A 16,779-nucleotide genomic window follows, 5' to 3' on the forward strand; every position below is an offset into this window, starting at 1 on the left:
GATGACGAATTAAATATGAATAACAATGTAAATATTCATTCAAGAGCTAGGATGGGTGCTGGAAAGTGTGTGTGATGACATGCCAGCAGACAATAGGCCAGCTTTCACCTTCAAAGTCCTGTTTCCTGGTGGAGGTAATGTTTGCGTTTAAGTCTTCTGGGCCATCATTCATAGAACTTGTTTACGCAAAGGTTGTGATTTATAAAAATAAACTTTGCGTGACATTAGGAGACTTGACAAAAAGGCAACACACATTTGAAGTGGTGACTCGAAATCATAAGGTAGAAATAAACACGCAATAGAACCCAGTAAAGATTTATCCATCATTGCATGAAAACACGCCATTATTGACTACCAAAATGTGTGGAAAGTGTTATTTATTTGATACTGCACATATCCGGACTAAAATGATACATAGAAAAACACAAATCAGCGCTTCAATACTTCATAATTTGACTTTATAGTCATGATAATATCATGTGTTGGGTGACAACCACAAGCATATACCATATAACAAACACCAGGTTAGCAATTAAATCATTACGTGGATTAAATTGACAAGGCACAAAGCTAATATCCTCAGTGCTCAGTTTCTCACTTTTCTTTGGACAGTTAAAAAAAGTTGCATATGTGAGATGAGAGGTGAATCTAGCTGCGCAAACTTGTAGGCGTAATTTAAAGAGGTAAAATTGCGTGCAGGTGTGCGTCCTACGGTTTTGAAATTGGACCCCCGACTGGACGTGAAGGCGTCATGACGTAGTTAGCCTGGCTAACCTGGTAGTTAGCTTGTGTTCGCTGTGTTTAGCCGGTGAGCTAGCTGCTGTTAGTTCATGTTCGCTATCACTGGTCAGTGCTTTGTCTTTCTTTATCCACTGCTTGCTTATTTACTTTGCGTTTTCGTTTTTACATCGTGCTTGCTACCGTAAACGTGTTAACATGTTTTGTTTTTTTTACTGTGTATTGAGCTAATGCTCACCACCTTTTAGCTTGTCTTCGTCGCGTTTAGTTTGTCTCGGCTGCCTTTTAGTGAGTGCTACCTAACTTAAGAGTCTAAATGAGCCTCTGTCAAGTTTCGCTTTGTATAAACAATGTCTTGTTGCAGCCTTTGGCTCGGATTGAAGGTACGTTAGCTTGCTGGCTAATGTAGGTAACTTGTTGGTTTATTCCACGAAACCATTGATGACTTGCGGGCAGCACAAGTGAACTCTAAACTCAGAAAGAAAGAAAGAAACGCTTCCGGGCCTTTTTGCTGCTGTAGGACATGTTTATTAAGTTTTTATGGTGACCTCTGAACTTACTTTTTTAGAGCACAAAGGAGATGAATGAAGTAAAGCTAGAAGAACAAAACCTTGCTGGTGGAGGTTGGTTTTTATCATACCTGATACTGTTGCTGTCAATGACGTCATCAGTTAGGTCATCATGGTGTCTTTGTCATCACCCTCTGCAGGAGCCGAGCCGCCGCAGTCCAAAGTGAACGTGGGCTCGTCCAAGCGGCGCCACCACTGCTCGCTATGCAACCGAGACTTTGCAGGTCCGGCCCGCCTCTCCGACCACATGGCAGCGCACTTGGGCGAGAAGCCACACGTGTGTGACATTTGCGGCAAGCGCTTCAGCAAGAAGATCAACGTGAAGATCCACCAGAGAGTGCACACGGGTGAGAAGCCGTACTCATGCCCTGACTGTGGTGTCAGCTACGCACAGTTGGGCTGCCTCCGGCGCCACCGCCTGCGCCACGCCCCTCAGCAGCAGCACATGTGCACTGTGTGTGGGCGTGGCTTCCTACAGCGTCGTTACCTGCTACAGCACCAGCGTACGCACATGGGTGAGCGGCCCTACGCCTGCCTGTTTTGCCCCAAGCGTTTTGCCTCCACCGCCGGCCTGACGGAGCACCACCGCTCGCACACGGGGGAGAATGTCTACTCATGTTCGGTGTGCCACAAGGTCTTCTCTACGCCATCAGCCTTTCGTGACCATGCAACGTTGCACACGGGCCGCAAGCCACACCCCTGCTCCCTGTGCAGCAAGAGCTTCAACAGACCCGGTCTGCTCAAGAAACACCTGCTCAAACACGCAGAGCAAGACACGGTGTGTCACGCTTATCATGTCAGCCATCACTCCTGTCTCTGCCGTTCTCACCTAAACACATCATGTCACATGACAGCCGGCCGATGGTGGTGTGGGCGCAGCCTCGAATGGTGAGGAAGAGGAGGGTTCTCAAGAGCAGCCTTTATCGCCAGGTGAGAGAACTGCATGCAGCACATTGAGTCCACTTCCTTGTTTTTCTGGCTGGATGTCACTGTCTGTCCTGTTCGCAGGGGGAAGCGGGACGAAAAAGAAGAAAAGGAAGAAGAACCATGTGTGTGACATCTGTGGGCGGAGGTACGCCAGACCCTACAAGCTGAAGGAGCACCTGCAGGTACATGGCCCCCAGAAGCTGCATGGCTGCTCGCTGTGTGGGAAATTCTTCGCCAACTCCACCAACCTGAAAGCTCATGAGAAGATCCATGTAGCAGATAGGCCGCACCCCTGTAGTGTCTGCTCCAAGCGCTTCCTGCGGCCTTATGAGCTGCGCAAACACATGAGGATCCACATCCGCGATGGCCTGGTGGATGACCCTGCCAGCTCCACCCTGGAACAACCAGAGAATATGGTGGTGGAGGTGGCAGCGGCAGCGCCAACACTACTTCCTGATAACACCATTAAAGTGAAGGAGGAAGACATGCAGCATCAGGTAGCTTTGATATCTAAATGTTACCATGACCACTGACCGGTCAAGTGATGTTGTCGTCATTCAGCAGCTCTATGGTAACCACAGCAACAAGGATGTTTCAGTGGAGGACGATGATGTCAGGGCGCCGAGCGAGGAAGATGGTGTCAGTGGTCTGATTAACTCGGATGGTGAAGAAGAAAACTGGGGCCCCGCCGTCACCGGTATGTTGACCACATGTCCCTCATGACTTCATGTCTTTCATCTTCTGGTCTCCTTGTCCGTGTGCTTCTCGCAGATGGCAGCAAGGAGGTCCAGTCGGACGAGGACAAGGGCAAGCATCGCTGTCCCGTCTGCGGTCGCGACTGCTTCAAGCCGTCGGCGCTGCAGAAGCACCTTCGTATCCACTCGGGAGAGCGTCCCTTCCAGTGTACCACCTGCGGCAAGAGCTTCGTACAGCATGTTCACCTGAGGGAGCACCAGCGGATCCACACTGGCGAGAAGCCATTCGCGTGTTCTGAGTGCGACAAGCGCTTCACCTTCTCCAGCGCCCTACGCCGCCACCAGCGCCTGCACACCGACACACGCCCATACACATGCAATGTGTGCGGCAAGACCTTCAGGCAGCCAGGCACGCTCAAGAGCCATCAACTGACCCACTCGGGAATTCGCTACCCGTGCCCCGTGTGCAAGAAGAGCTTCTGCCACCCGCGGGAACTCCGCTGTCACATGGAAATGCATGCCTCCAACCGCCCATTTTTCTGCCACACCTGCATGAAGAATCTTAGCAGTGCCCGTGCCTTCCGTAAGCACATGAAGCACCACGAGGCGGCAAGCTTGCCTCCTAAGCCGGACGCCACCCAGATGAGCCAATCTGGTTTGGACAGTGCTAAGCTAATGGACCCAGTGTTGGGGTCCAGTATTGACGGAACCGAATGATGATGGCAAAGAAACAGCAACACTATATAAATAAAGAAGAAATTCAGTACTTGATGAACAACTTTTGTTAACATGGTTCTTCATTCCGCTTGTGTGTACAACTTTGTCCTCTGGAGGGTGCTGCAGGGCTTCCTCCTCTGGTGGGCGGGGCTTGTGTGTATAAATGTGCTATGCAGCACACACTCTGAGCCAAATGAACAAAACCAGACATGGACCACTACACAGACGGCATGCTGCCATACAAGAACTTCACTGAACCACATGACTGGACCCGGGTCAGTATTTAGTGTTTTGTCAAGATGAGATTCGCACATAGTTCTGATTCCTGTGTGGTCTGTGCAGCCCCTTGAAGTGGTCCAATGGGTCAAGATACTCATGGCTCTGCTCAGGTTAGCACTTCTGATTGGTTCTGGTGATTGTTTGCTTCTAACGCGGTCATTACAGTGCACTAGGTTCGGCTTCCATCATTGCCTGCATGATGTCACAACAACGAAGCAGAACCTCAGAGGTGAGTGCCTGGCCCCGTCAAAACCACATGACCGTGTCCAGAACCTGATGAGCGACTGTGATGCGACCTTCAGCTCCGGCCCCTGGTTTTGTTGAGTGTTTCGGACCTGCTGCTTGCCCTCTGCTTGCTGCTGGAGGGCACACTTGCATCTTTGCGCTGCCTCAGTTGGTACCACCTGCACACAGCCCAGCAGGTCAGAACGCGGAATGTTCCCACAGTCTGTTGACCCAAATGTTTTGTTGCGCTTCCATTGTTGTGCACGTGACATTTGTGTGTGTGTGTGTGTGTGTGTGTGTCAGGCTGTATGCATGGCATCCTTCTTCTACACACTCAACTATGTGTGGAGTGTTTATGATGGCCTACGTCTCAGGTTCTCCTGTGGCCCACAGCACCACCCTGGACAGGTACAATAAATGCATCTAGATGCTTTGTATCTATAGAGGTCTGCATCATTGTGATATTTTCCCAGTTTTCCAAGCAAGTGATCCGGGCTGCCAACTTGACGGCTTTGCTTTGCGGGTGAGTGTGCTCTGGTTATCACTTTAGCATGCCACAGAAAGTGTGCTGAAGGGGAACAATATGCTCGTGTTGCCAGCGTGGTTCCGGTCCTCTTGATGGCGCCTGTGTTCATCCAAGGAAGTGTCAATCAGTGCGGCGCCAACTGTAGCAATTCATACAGGTGAGGGGGGGTGTCTGCCGTCAACCTGCAGCGGCGGTGTGTTTGCTGACAGGATGTTCTCTCACACGCACAGATGTCCGCTGATGCTTCCCATTCCTGCTTGGCAGCCAATCAGAGCCTGTCTGGTGCTGCGTGGCTACTGCGGCGCCATCTTCCTCGCTACCTTCTTCCTTACGCTGGTCACCATGTTGGTGAGTCGTGCACTCCAACATGTCACACTCACCCGCCACGTGCCTCGGTAACAAGACGGTGTAACTCTCGTGCTGCACCAGTTGCTTATGGGAAAGGCTCGTCGTGTGTACCGGCGAGTAGTGATGTCACATGGTTACCTTGGCAACCAGCAGCGGGCCTCCTTCCGTTCGCTGGACTTCCGGATACTTGCATACTCGTTTGTGTTTGCCCTCTGCTGGGGACCCGGTAAGTTTATGCCTTTTTTTTTTTGTATTGTTTGTCGTTTATCAAAATAAAAAAAGGTCATGTGGCCTTGTTCCACCAGTGGCATGTTTTGTGCTCATGCGTTTGTTGGTGTCATCGGGCGACATGGACATGGCGGTGGTGATACTTCACATCACTCAGGTGGGTGACCTTTACTGTCAAGGGGCCGTCACTGACGGGTTGTGTCAAAGGTTACATTTATTTGTGCGGTAGGCCTTCACATCACCGTCTCAAGGCGTCCTCCATTGCATGCTGCTGGCGTGCACACGTGTGTGGCACACGGGCCGGCCGCTCGCTTGGCGACATGCCAACACTCAGACGCCGCTTCTGCGACGGCAGAAGAAGAGAAGCTATCACACCTGATTGTGATGTCATTACTTTCACTTTGACTGGTGGGAAAAGTCCCTAAGAGTCCAGGGAGATTCCCGACAAGAGGAAGAAGCACTCTGGAAGAGGAAGTGATCAAACGTCACATATGCCGCCAAGAGTCTACGAGAGCAAGATCAATGATGACATCAGAGTAATAAAGGTAAATCATTCTTTGGTTCTGGTGTCATTTCAGTCTTTACGGGTCACCGGTACTGACATGTGGTTCCTGGACAGAACTAGTATGTACGCTCAGCCCCCAGTGCACCCCCCCCCCCCCCCCACACGCACTGTGGCAGCATCACAAAGAACTTTCTGTTAATTAGGACAACTCATTCTTGGCACAGCGTCTCATCACTGTCATGGCCACCACATCATCCATCAGAGCATAGGCAAGCTGTCGTACAAACATGGCCACCCACCTCAACGCTGATGTGCATGGTCGGGGTCTATTACATAATGTTTATGACCAGCGTGCAGTGACATAATCTCACGCACCCCTGCCTCTATCCCATAATAACTTTTCATGTCTACCAAGCAGCCAGTATGTCTCCATGGTAACTGTTACATAGCAAACAATCAGTGGCATCAGCACGCCCTCCAGTGGAAGATTTTATTTTTTTTATGACTTAATAACGTTTTTTGATTCTCAAAGACAAAGATGTTGTTCAGAGCTGTGGCGCGGCGTTGTGAGTGCTGGAAGTGGCGCTGAATGCGTCCGGGCACAGGAAGGCCTCACACCTGCCAAAGTGGGCAGAGCTACTGGCACTGACCCCACCAATGACGGGCAGGTAGGAGTGATGGAGGATGGGCAGCTGGACAGACAATCGCCGCCGCACGCTGACATGCAAGAATCATGAAAGAAGTTTCAGGGCTGCAGATTGATTGACATGTGACAGGAAATGGACTTACAGGTCAGGAGCGTTGACATCAGTTGGATTCTCCTTAGCTTCCGCTGCTGGACCACCAGAGTGTGACGACAGGTTGTCCATACAATATTCAAACGGCAAACCGCTGGCACTTCCTGTGGCGCTCTGAGGAAGCTGCACCTCCAAAGCCTCACAAAGCGTGTCAATTTGAGCGTCCAGCTGTGAGGGAGGACATTTGCATGTGACTGGTTGCACTTTGTTTGTCCTCATTTTTCCTCACCTCGGCTTTTTCGTGTTTCAGCTGTCTGTTCAGCTTCTCTTCATCCCTGCCCTCTGTAGCCCCGCCCCCTCTGCTCTGCAGCTGACTGATGTTAGACGTCGAGTTGATGAACTAAACACAAAGCATCACAGATGCTTGCTCTTCTGAAAGAAGGCGGAGTTAGAGAGCGCCTTGCTGACCTTGACTCCCAACAAGGCAGTGAGGATGAGAAGGTCACAGGCAAGGATGAGACTGCTGGTCACGCAGAACTGAAGTGAAGGTTTGTGGGACAAGAGCAGCCAAGCGCAAGCTACCGCCACACTGAACGCCACCGCCACCAACATACTGAGCGCCAGGCTCGTGCTTTGCCTTCTGATGTTCCACGCCACGAAACAGCCCAAACCCTGGAAGTGACCCATTTCAAAATAAAAGCACTGAAGTTAGCTTCAGTACATTGTCACGTAGTCCACGGGCCGCCCCAACGTGTGTGATTACCAGTAGAGGTGCTTTGTAAGTGTAAAGAATGGTGGTCCACACCTCCGTGTTGATGCTGCTGCAGCTGTCTGTGTGAGTCAACATAACATCCGAGTGGGCGGAATCACTCTGAAAAGTAAATGGGACAGACTCCATCACTCTGGCCCAAATGAGACGCTGCAGTATATAAAATGAATTAATGTTCATCCATGTAGAACAAGATGGCAGAAGATCCACAACTAATATGCGTCACTACCTGTTGCCATTCATACAACAGAAAAGTCGTACATGTTGGCACCTTGGCAATAAACGTTCTTGTCTCACCTCAGACCTGTGCACTCCCCGCCTGAGAGGGTCCCCCATTTGCCAGGTGGTCAAAACAAACACGTCCGGCAGGGCTAAGACCAACGCCACGTAGCATGGATGCGGCACACGAGCTCGCCGCGAGAAACATCGCCATGTTTGAGTGAAGACTGCAGAGTAGCCCAGAGTTTGACCCAACAAGAGAACCCCCAAACGAACCTGTGACATGTGACATATTGGCGTCATCGTGGAAACACTTTCTGCAATGTCTGATGCTGAAGTAAGCAAAACAGGGGACTCGGCTATGAAAATTTGCTTGGAAATCCGACTGAAAGTCTTTGTGCACCAGAAACCCAAAATGTGCGTACAGACAAAAATATTCAGACCTATAAAAATGGGGGTGTACACACACATTCACGCAAATTGTGGTTTATGGATTACACTTTGAGAAGTGTGTGTGTATGCAACTCCGCCTCAAGTTACGGCCTTTCCAAACCTCCACTTCACCATAGACGTGCAATGAGAAAGAACTCATGGCTGTGATGTTCAGATTTAAAATTGGAGTTAAGGATGGTGGGAAGATGGCGAGGATGAAGAAGCTTTTACAGAATGATAATGGAAATACTGGAAGAAATTTCATATTTGGAAGACACTGCAAAGACACTAAATGACAAATGGTCTCCAAAAAGCACTGGTCATATACTGGACTGTATAGCATCTAACAAAGTATATAGTGTGTAATGTAACATGCAGCCTGTATGCTGTATAATGTAGTGTATAAGGTGTATAACATGTACAAACAAATATGGCCGAGCTGACCGAACAGACAAGGTCCCGCGTCGGTCGGGGGAGTGAGCCGTCATCGGGGCCGGCGGCCATGATGGATGTGGTGGAGAAAAGGACAGCTAGCAGAAGCATTGCATCCTGGGAAGCGGCCGTGTTGTCAAGGTCATACCACGTGCAGCGCTTGATGACGATGATGCAGAGGACGATCAGAGAAATGACGGCAGTTACAGCGGCGAGCGCTGACACTATCCTGAAGGCAAGAACGCTGACGTGACTTTGCTCCACATGCACCTGAGTCCGGTCTGTGGGTGGAGCAGAACCTGCACCAGTGAACACTTGGCGTTACGGTGGCCACCTTTGCTCAGATGAACGTGAACATGAACGTGAAACAACAGGTGACCTTTGAACTTGATCAGATGCTTATCCAGTCTGAGTTGTTGTGTGTCGCTGAGGAACTCTCCCACCATCACGACATCATCACCTGTGAGCAGGTCATCACATCAGTGGTCACGTCATCACACGCGCACGTGCACACACCTTGAGACTGGATGAGCTGAATAGATGTAATTCGTTCGCCATCTTGGAAAGAAACAGGACCCTGAGAAACGCAACATGATGTCATCTTAGTGACTCCGCCCCCCCACAGACAAACAGGAAGTGAGCAGTCCACTGACCGTCATGCCGTCAAAGTGCATCCGCTTCAAGGCGTTCAAGAGCGCCCTCGTCACTTCCTCCTCTGTGACGCTGACATTTTGGTTGTGTTTCTCTCTCCGCTTCACCGCCTCCATCACCTCGCTCAGAGCGATGGCTGCCACCCACACGGCATCATAGGCGAAGGCCTGGAGAGGGCTGAACTTTGCCCTCTGCTGAAGAACCTGCTGCTTGTAAACATCCTGGTGCATCTGTGGACACGTCCGTGTCGAGTCAGTGTACAGGAAGTCCACCCTTCTAGAAACTCCTAGTGTGTCGAAGTTGCCAACACGCCTGACCTTCAGCCAGATGGCGCCGTCTGCCGCCGTCAGAAGGTCATCAGCTGTGCAGCCAGAAACCTGCGACCAGGACCTCCATCCCGGCTCTTCTCCTCCTGCAACGATCCATTGATATCCTGAAGAAAACAGCTTCAATCTGGAGGCCTGAAAATGTGATGAACACACTATGAACATACTATAAACACAAAATGAACACATGATGATCACACTATGAACATGTGATGGAACACATGAACACGAGATGAACATACTATGAACACACTTAACATGTGATGCTTTAAAAACGGTCAACTTACGCAGCAGAAAACCTGAGCGACAGAATCTTCAGAATGTGTGAGGATGATGAAAGTACGGACGTCACGTTCCTGTTGTAATGCGATGATGTCACATGACGTCACCTGATGTGTCATGTGCAATATCATCAGATAAGGATGTCAAAGGCGTACCTTCATGTCTGTCAAATCGCTGCAGGTATCATGATGGAGTGTCGCCATGGAAACGAGCTCAAGACCGGCCTTCATGAGCTGTCTGCTCAGATCTTCCGCCATCTGAATGACAAAATCACAGGTCAAAGATCACAGCGTCATTAAACAAGAGCACCAAAGGGTCAGTCACCTCTTCGGACCCCTCCTGCGCAATAACGCCAACACATGTCCACCTGTAGCGCTGCAGGAGTTTGACAGCAGCCTGATTGACAGCCCGAACTGATGGCGCCGTGCTGAAGGTGTTCCCATACCACTTCCTGTTGGACAAACCGGGTGCTGAAAAAGACACCTGTGTGTGTGGTGGGGAGGGCAGGAAATGAGACGTGATGATGTCACAGATGAATCCGCTCCATGTCAGTACCTGAACCATCCTGAACGCCGGCAGCGCACGATCCACCAGCGGCGTCACGGAAGGACACGCCCCGCCAAAGAGCAGGAGATACTTTGGCCCGGTCCACATGGCATCAAACAAAACTTTGAGAGCGGCTGACACATCACACTATACAAGAAACATCAAATGCCATCAGTGGGTGGAGCCTGTTGCAAACATCTCCCTTCATGCATTTGGGCTCCTCCAACTTGACATCATCGGCACCAACCTGCAAGTTCACCACGTCAAGTTGGACCTCATAGTCACCCAGAGGTGGAGCTTGCTTCCTCAGGTCCTGCAAGGCCAGTTGCACCGTCACATTATCCCCGCCTCCATGACCTGCAGGCCTCAGCCACAGGACAGGAAGTGGGTGACGGACTCGGGTCGGTATCGAGTCGAGCAGTGGGCAGCAGAACAGCAAACAGCAGAGCAGGCCCAGCATGGCGAGCAAGTCCAAGTCTTTTCCTGTAGGACGGCAACACTAATCTGAACTCAGAGGATCAAAGGCTCAGTCGCCATGGCAACACGACTGAAGCCATTGTTAATTACCTATTATTACTGGTATTGATCAGTCCATTTTTGGTGGCAATTTAGTAAAAATTATTGCTATTTTTATATTTTCATTTAATGACACAAAATACATGTGGACATTTGGTGTGTTGTTTAATTACATCCAAAAAGAATTAAATAATACCAACAAATCAAAGTGAGTCATAGGAAGGTCACAGGAAACAGGAAGTGGCATTATGTCTAATCAGGTTTTGAGATCAGCTGTCGGCTTTGGAGTCTCTAGAACGTCCCCTGCCCCTGGCACCTCCTCCACCTCCCCTCTTCCTCTTGTGACCACCCCGTCCTCCACCCTCCTCCCTGGCGGAGGCGTGGGCCCACAGGCCATCAAAGCGGCCCGGTGCCTGGTACCCAGGCTGCTGGTGGTCCAGAGGGTCCCTGGAGAGAAGGATCCAGATAGCAGGCAGCTTCCTGCTGACCGTGAGGCTGTCCAGACCGGCGGCAGGCTCCAGCGGCTCCCACACATCCATCACGGTATTGTTGGCGAGCTTGGTCAGCTGGTGCAGGCCCCTCACACGCCGCTTCAGCAGCTCGGCGCACGTGATCGCTTTGGACACGCCCTTTCCGCTCGCTGTAAACACTAGCTGGCGGCAAATGGGTGAGCCTTTGTGGATCTGGTCTCCACCTTCTTCATGGGCCGCAGCCCTGGGCTTGACCTCCATGCGGTCGAGAGCATAGCGCAGCAGGTTGCGGATCTTGCTGCCGTCTTTGACACGGACCTCCGGTGTGTTGGGTGTGAGGCTAAACGGACAAACACATGGCTGGTCCACACTGCGAGTTTTACTGTAGTTCTCCATCTATGAAGACACACACACACACACAAAGTCACGAGACAATGAGGCTTGTTACTTTAGCGCCCCTTAGCGTCCATAGACAGTATCATACCGTTGAGGAAAAAATGTAGGAAGTCAAACGTCCGGCCACTAATGCGTCACCCCGCAAATAAATGGCGACCATACGTGGTAGGATTGTATACTTTTGTTGTAATTAAATCAACTTTACGGTACAGGGTGACAGGACATTGCTTTTACTGTTACATTGGCAAATTATAAGGTCGTCATTTCCTTGTCATAGTCTTGTGCTTCCGATTATTAAACACGCTACACCTGAATGTAGGCCTACTCCACATTTAAGACAACAACAAAAAACAAAGCAGACTCACGTGCAGCCACTAAACATGTTGCTAACGTACGCACAACTAAGGTTTAAAACATGCTAGGCTAATGCTAGCAGCAGCTATGCGAGATTACAAACGGCGAACCTTTTCATTCAACTGTCGTGAGAGCAAACACATATACACACACACACACACACACTTTCCTAAACGTGTTATCTAGGTCCTGAAAAAGAATTGTTAAACTCTTACTGTTGCATCGATCTGTCTCACATGTTTAACGCTGCCGGAAAGTGAATACAAGTGTCGCAAACAGCCCACTGCCCTGCCTGGAGGGGGCGTGTAGTGTGTGTGTTTGTGCGCGCGCGTGCGTGATGATAATAATGGAGATAATCAGGTCCAATTAGTGACTGGTACCATATTGTTCTGTAGTGATGAAGTTTCTTTGACACTTTCACTTTCTTACAAGCTGACATGTTAGTGTATATGAACACTTCTGTGTGTGTGTGTGTGTGTGTGTGTGTGTGCGTGTGTTTGAGGGAGAGAGGAGGGTGGTGGTCTTGGGGGGCGTCTCCAGGAGGAGGCAGGCTGCACCTCCCTACAAGGCCGTGGGATTGGAGCCATTGGCGTGTGGAGGACGCGGCTGTACTGTGGACGGCGGAGCAGCAACTTGTAAGTTCTGTCTTTTAATGATGATGATGATGATAATGATAATGATGATGAGAGGATGGTGATGGTGATGATGAGGGTCACGTGAAGGTCAATCAATGGTGTTTAAACTTAAATATTAACACGTTAATGAAGTATTAATTAAAGAATGTCGGTCAGTTAAATGTGTCATTTAAAACATTAGTTTGACCCCCTATAGATGTGTGTGGGGGGGGGCAGGCATGTGAAAGTCCAACAATGTAAGTGGTACCAGAAGGTTTGGGGGATTTTGGCAGAATTCCCCGCCCACATATGTTTGTACTTTAAAAAATTTTGAGTATGTTTGTTTGCATTTAACAAAGTAATGATGAATCCTTGCTTTGTATGTCGAAGAACTCTAAGTCAATCATATTGTACAACTTTGACCATGAATGACTTTTTAAATCGTGTGTGTGCGTGAGCGAGAGCTCCACTGTGCGTCTTAAAGGACATGACATCATGCTTAAAGGTATACAAGATAATCACTAACGAGGACGACGTATGTATGTGTGTAGGCAAGGGAGTTGTCGTCTTGGTTAAACAGAGGTTAGAGGTCATGTGATGAGAAAGGACGTAGGCCAGCGTGACACCACTGATTGTCCCAAAATGGCGAAAATCTGAAACTCATTGATACGGCCATTACATTTTTTGACACACTCCCAGCCTCCTGGGATTTGCAATAAAAAAAGACTGTTGGAATCATTAGATTATTAGAAATATTAAATTGTAAGTTGTAGAAGCTTGCTGTAGCCACACAAAGAGAGCGCCACCATCTTGCACTGATGTCACATCATTACATGTATATAATATACAGTATGTGTACATTTTATGCTTTATTGCTATATTGTCCCCGCCTCTTGCCTGAAGACAGCTGGGATAGGCTCCAGCACCCCCCGCGAGCCTCGTGAGGATAAGCGGTAAAAAATGAATGAATTAATTATCGCGTAGTCCTGTGATTGGCTGGCGACCAGTCCAGGGTGTACCCCGCCTCTCACCCGAAGACAGCTGGGATAGGCTCCAGCACGGCCCGCGACCCTCGTGAGGAAAAGCGGTAAAAAATGAATGAATGAATGAATAATCATCACGTATTGCCAACTTAGGCTGAGTGTGTTTTCTGCTAAAAATGTACTTTCATCAATATACTTCAATAAGTATACTGCGTGCATCGCACACTTAGTTCTTGAGTGAGTTTTGACAGTGTAGCGCTGTTCCAGATCCATTTCCTGTCGTTGTACACTCACCGGATATGGCAATCACAATATTTACCCTATTCTTCTCTCCTTTTCAACGGTGATTTGCAACCACTTGAGTTAGTCCCTCCTCTCCCGCTATTGAGGGTGGTTGCGGTGGTGCAGTCACTGCACACTCACCGTTTTGATTGCAACATCATACTTCTCAGAGTGAGCACACAGGTACATGGGCCTACAAAAGGGCACTAGATGCAAGTGCACTTGATGAAACCTGAAGCCTTTTTTTTTCTTGGCGGTGAATGTTAGCTCTTCTGCCCTCTGCTGGCCCATATCGGAATGTTGCTCTCAGATATCTCAATATCTCACCTTTTTAAATACACCACGTGCACTCTCATGCACGTCATGTAAACAGTGGAGCAGCACACATGATTGACCGCTTCCTGTTTATTTCAGTGTAAACTCAATCAAGACACATTTAATCATTTTTTAATCGTTTTCAATCATCAATGATTTTCATGTGGAATACATTCAGAAACACACAAAAAAGACAATACAATATAATATTTGATTTGGACTTTTTCCTGTGTATCCTACATTGTGTGTTTAATGTTAAGAGGTAACCAATAAATTCACGTGGCGTAAACGTACTAAATATCATCTTCTAATTTATTATAGCGGCATCACATGCCTTCATGCATTGCTTGTTGGAAGTCCAACATTCCCCATTGCCTCAGCCATCTTGAATGCACCATAAACTGTAATGTAGGAGTTGAGTCTCATGCAGATTTGGACTCATAAATCATAACTCTTGTGACTCGTAATAATAGCAACATTGCGTCTTTCTCTAACCCTATCGTTTGCAGCTGCCTGGAAGGCACCGTAATGGAGCAGTTGAGTCTCTGGGCTCTCCTGCAGCGTTGGGCCCACAAAACCAAGAATAAATGATGAAGTTAAGTTAATGAAATAAACCACTGAGTATTCGTCAGATCACCGAGGACGCCAACATTCTGTCTTGCTTGATTTGCTTCACAAAGTTCTCTGTGTGGAATTTCTCGGTGAAGTTCTAGAAGTATTGTCCGCAGGACATTCTTCATGGTGACCAAAAAAGGCAAAGCAGTTAGAAACCTGTATGGGCATGTCCCCCGTCCACATTTCTGCCAGCAGTCATTCGTCAGGTCCAAAGTGATTGCAATCAGGAAATAAACAGATCCGCCTCCACAGCACGGAGCTGCGAGCTAACAGTCATTTGTTCTTGTCTTCAACAGAGCAATACGATAAACAACAAAAAAGTAGATGTTTATTGGTAAAAAGTCAAGAAAAAGTCATCTTTTTCAAGCTGGAGTAGTTTTGATGTCAAGGCTAGCTGCTAGCAGGAAGTGTAGCCGAGCTGTGAGGGTTCATGCCAGAGCGTCTTTGTGAGGTGCCGGTCCATTTGGTTCCTATCAAGGAAGAATTCGTACATGGACAGACCCAATAAGCAGTGTAGAACTTTCAAACAATCTGCAGCCGGCTGCATTCATCATATGGGTGGTGGGGGGATTATGTCAAACACTGGGGGCCACTTCCAGGGCCCGACCCGTTTTGACTGATCCTAACTTGATGAGGAATTCACAGATTGACACGTGTTCTCCTTCCGACTCACTGGGCCGCTATTGTCTTGAGTGTCGGTCCATTGTCAGAACCGCAACCCAAGACCCAGTTGTCCTTTGGCTGGGTTAGTAAATCAGTAGTACATTAATGAGGGGAAAAGTGGCGGCCCGCCGGGTCGGCCAGCATGGGAAGTGGCCGAGAGATGTGAGAGCTAACATCTGTTGTCCAGATGTGACGCCGGTGTACGCTTCTGGCTCTGCTGCCTCGAGGTGGGTTGCTGTTATCCCTGTCGCATGTTTAAAGTCCAGCTGGCCCGGTTCTGCCGTTGGTTGTCCTCCAAATGGATTACCGTCTTCCAATAACTTTTCAAGAACTTTTAACACTTTCACTCCAGAACCACATCTTTCAATTCGCACCCCAGTCGTCACCTTTGACCCTTGGCTGCCTTTTGCTCATCACATGATGTCATGGAGACACCCCACGACCCCCATATGCATGGAATGAAATGAGAAGCAAACAACGTCAATCAGCCTGTCATTGGACCCTGATTACATTCACATGCTGCTCATTAGTGGGGCCCCATTCACTCTTGGGGTGGGGGTGGAGGTGGGGGTATCGCTTGGCAGGTGATTAGACACAGGCCTCCAACATGTTAACACACACACACACAGTTGTTTATGTCACTATTACTCTTCATCATTGTCTTCTTCATCTTCACCTCACAGTCCTGTAAATCCTGTCAGACCTGCTGCCAACATACACACACACACACACACACATGCACACACACGTACTATAGCCTCTAGTCTAGCTTTTCATAAACGGAACATTCCAGCACGCTGATTGGGAATTAGTTTAACAACTCAACATTCTCTTCATCAAAAACAACCATGTGAAAATATAGAACAACATAGATATAGAAGAAATATAGAACAACAATAATAATGGTAATATTCATTCATTCATTTTCTACCGTTTTTTCCTCACGAGGGTCGCGGGGGATGCTGGAGCCTATACCAGCTGTCTTTGGGCGAGAGGGCACATATAGACAAACAACCATTCACACTCACATTCATACCTATGGACAATTTGGAGTCACCAATTAACCTAGCATGTTTTTGGAATGTGGGAGGAAACCGGAGTACCTGGAGAAAACCCACGCATGCACGGGGAGAACATGCAAACTCCACACAGAGATGGTCCAGGGTGGAATTGAACCCTGATCTCCTAGCTGTGAGGTCTGCGCGCTAACCACTAGACCACCGTGCCACCTAATGGTAATATTAATTGGAATAAAACATATAACCACAGTGATCTAATAATAGCAATATAATTATAATATTGATGACATTATTGTCAAGAGAACAATGATGATAATAATACTATTATTACTAATGATACTAAAACTGAACTGTGTTAGAAAATGGATGAAGAAAGTCAACAAGTTCCTTTGTTCTTCCGT

The 16,779-nt window shown here is 48.5% G+C and overlaps 4 protein-coding genes across 10 annotated transcripts; 2 read left to right on the forward strand and 2 right to left on the reverse strand.

The window, feature by feature from the left end:
- The first annotated feature begins 692 nt into the window (after positions 1–692).
- On the forward strand, positions 693–3,676 carry LOC131105201 (uncharacterized). 2 transcript variants are annotated; one of them, XM_058053079.2, is made up of 7 exons: positions 693–846; positions 1,307–1,361; positions 1,448–2,085; positions 2,162–2,237; positions 2,316–2,731; positions 2,799–2,931; positions 3,006–3,676. In XM_058053079.2, the coding sequence occupies exons 2-7, from the start codon at positions 1,319–1,321 to the stop codon at positions 3,644–3,646; spliced, it is 1,947 nt and encodes a 648-aa protein (XP_057909062.2). In that variant the 5' UTR covers positions 693–846; positions 1,307–1,318; the 3' UTR covers positions 3,647–3,676. The 2 variants fall into 2 exon arrangements, with proteins under 2 accessions (XP_057909062.2, XP_057909060.2); XM_058053077.2 differs by having other exon boundaries at positions 759–846; positions 2,796–2,931.
- A 104-nt stretch (positions 3,677–3,780) lies between these two features.
- On the forward strand, positions 3,781–7,617 carry tmem116 (transmembrane protein 116). The gene is made up of 12 exons (XM_058053080.2): positions 3,781–3,921; positions 3,989–4,035; positions 4,091–4,154; positions 4,228–4,347; positions 4,454–4,558; positions 4,624–4,673; positions 4,750–4,833; positions 4,907–5,024; positions 5,106–5,250; positions 5,330–5,409; positions 5,482–5,797; positions 7,566–7,617. Exons 1-11 carry the CDS (start codon positions 3,856–3,858, stop codon positions 5,629–5,631), a joined length of 1,029 nt encoding a protein of 342 aa, XP_057909063.2. The 5' UTR covers positions 3,781–3,855; the 3' UTR covers positions 5,632–5,797; positions 7,566–7,617.
- LOC131105200 (gamma-aminobutyric acid type B receptor subunit 2-like) lies at positions 6,019–10,741 on the reverse strand. 3 transcript variants are annotated; one of them, XM_058053071.2, is made up of 16 exons: positions 10,399–10,741; positions 10,161–10,298; positions 9,930–10,088; positions 9,761–9,862; positions 9,611–9,679; positions 9,315–9,458; positions 9,000–9,227; positions 8,863–8,923; positions 8,726–8,806; positions 8,359–8,645; positions 7,561–7,758; positions 7,258–7,365; positions 6,963–7,166; positions 6,784–6,894; positions 6,547–6,722; positions 6,019–6,474 (listed from the first exon to the last, which is right to left on the reverse strand). In XM_058053071.2, exons 1-16 carry the CDS (start codon positions 10,609–10,611, stop codon positions 6,303–6,305), a joined length of 2,451 nt encoding a protein of 816 aa, XP_057909054.2. In that variant the 5' UTR covers positions 10,612–10,741; the 3' UTR covers positions 6,019–6,302. The 3 variants fall into 3 exon arrangements, with proteins under 3 accessions (XP_057909054.2, XP_078646862.1, XP_078646861.1); XM_078790736.1 differs by having other exon boundaries at positions 8,359–8,627; positions 9,930–10,298; XM_078790735.1 differs by having other exon boundaries at positions 9,930–10,298.
- Positions 10,742–10,782: 41 nt separating this feature from the next.
- rpp25l (ribonuclease P/MRP 25 subunit-like) lies at positions 10,783–12,222 on the reverse strand. 4 transcript variants are annotated; one of them, XM_058053082.2, is made up of 2 exons: positions 12,103–12,222; positions 10,783–11,533 (listed from the first exon to the last, which is right to left on the reverse strand). In XM_058053082.2, the coding sequence occupies exon 2, from the start codon at positions 11,531–11,533 to the stop codon at positions 10,937–10,939; it is 597 nt and encodes a 198-aa protein (XP_057909065.1). In that variant the 5' UTR covers positions 12,103–12,222; the 3' UTR covers positions 10,783–10,936. The 4 variants fall into 4 exon arrangements, with proteins under 4 accessions (XP_057909065.1, XP_057909064.1, XP_057909066.1 ...); XM_058053081.2 differs by lacking the exon at positions 12,103–12,222 and adding an exon at positions 11,998–12,059; XM_058053083.2 differs by lacking the exon at positions 12,103–12,222 and adding an exon at positions 11,899–12,046.
- Between the last annotated feature and the right edge of the window lie 4,557 nt (positions 12,223–16,779).

This window comes from Doryrhamphus excisus, linkage group LG5 (genome assembly GCF_037039965.1).
Source record: "Doryrhamphus excisus strain RoL-2023G ecotype Guam linkage group LG5, RoL_Dexc_Guam_v1.1, whole genome shotgun sequence".
Classification (NCBI taxonomy): Eukaryota; Metazoa; Chordata; class Actinopteri; order Syngnathiformes; family Syngnathidae; genus Doryrhamphus; species Doryrhamphus excisus.

What these genes read in the sequence shown, in the direction of transcription:
- LOC131105201 (XM_058053077.2), top strand. Translation starts at nt 1,319, where the DNA reads ATGAATGAAGTAAAGCTAGAAGAACAAAACCTTGCTGGTGGAG. An exon ending in AACACGCAGAGCAAGACACG is followed by an intron (nt 2,086 to 2,161) that starts GTGTGTCACGCT and finishes GTCACATGACAG; the next exon opens with CCGGCCGATGGTGGTGTGGG. An exon ending in AGAGCAGCCTTTATCGCCAG is followed by an intron (nt 2,238 to 2,315) that starts GTGAGAGAACTG and finishes TCCTGTTCGCAG; the next exon opens with GGGGAAGCGGGACGAAAAAG.
- tmem116 (XM_058053080.2), top strand. Translation starts at nt 3,856, where the DNA reads ATGGACCACTACACAGACGGCATGCTGCCATACAAGAACTTCACTGAA. An exon ending in TTACGCTGGTCACCATGTTG is followed by an intron (nt 5,025 to 5,105) that starts GTGAGTCGTGCA and finishes GTGCTGCACCAG; the next exon opens with TTGCTTATGGGAAAGGCTCG. An exon ending in TGATACTTCACATCACTCAG is followed by an intron (nt 5,410 to 5,481) that starts GTGGGTGACCTT and finishes TTTGTGCGGTAG; the next exon opens with GCCTTCACATCACCGTCTCA.
- LOC131105200 (XM_078790735.1), bottom strand. Translation starts at nt 10,611, where the DNA reads ATGCTGGGCCTGCTCTGCTGTTTGCTGTTCTGCTGCCCACTGCTCGAC. An exon ending in CGCAGGAGGGGTCCGAAGAG is followed by an intron (nt 9,863 to 9,929) that starts GTGACTGACCCT and finishes TTTGTCATTCAG; the next exon opens with ATGGCGGAAGATCTGAGCAG. An exon ending in CGCGGGACCTTGTCTGTTCG is followed by an intron (nt 7,759 to 8,358) that starts GTCAGCTCGGCC and finishes CACATGTCACAG; the next exon opens with GTTCGTTTGGGGGTTCTCTT.
- rpp25l (XM_078790737.1), bottom strand. Translation starts at nt 11,693, where the DNA reads ATGGTCGCCATTTATTTGCGGGGTGACGCATTAGTGGCCGGACGTTTG. An exon ending in CCTACATTTTTTCCTCAACG is followed by an intron (nt 11,534 to 11,621) that starts GTATGATACTGT and finishes GTGTCTTCATAG; the next exon opens with ATGGAGAACTACAGTAAAAC.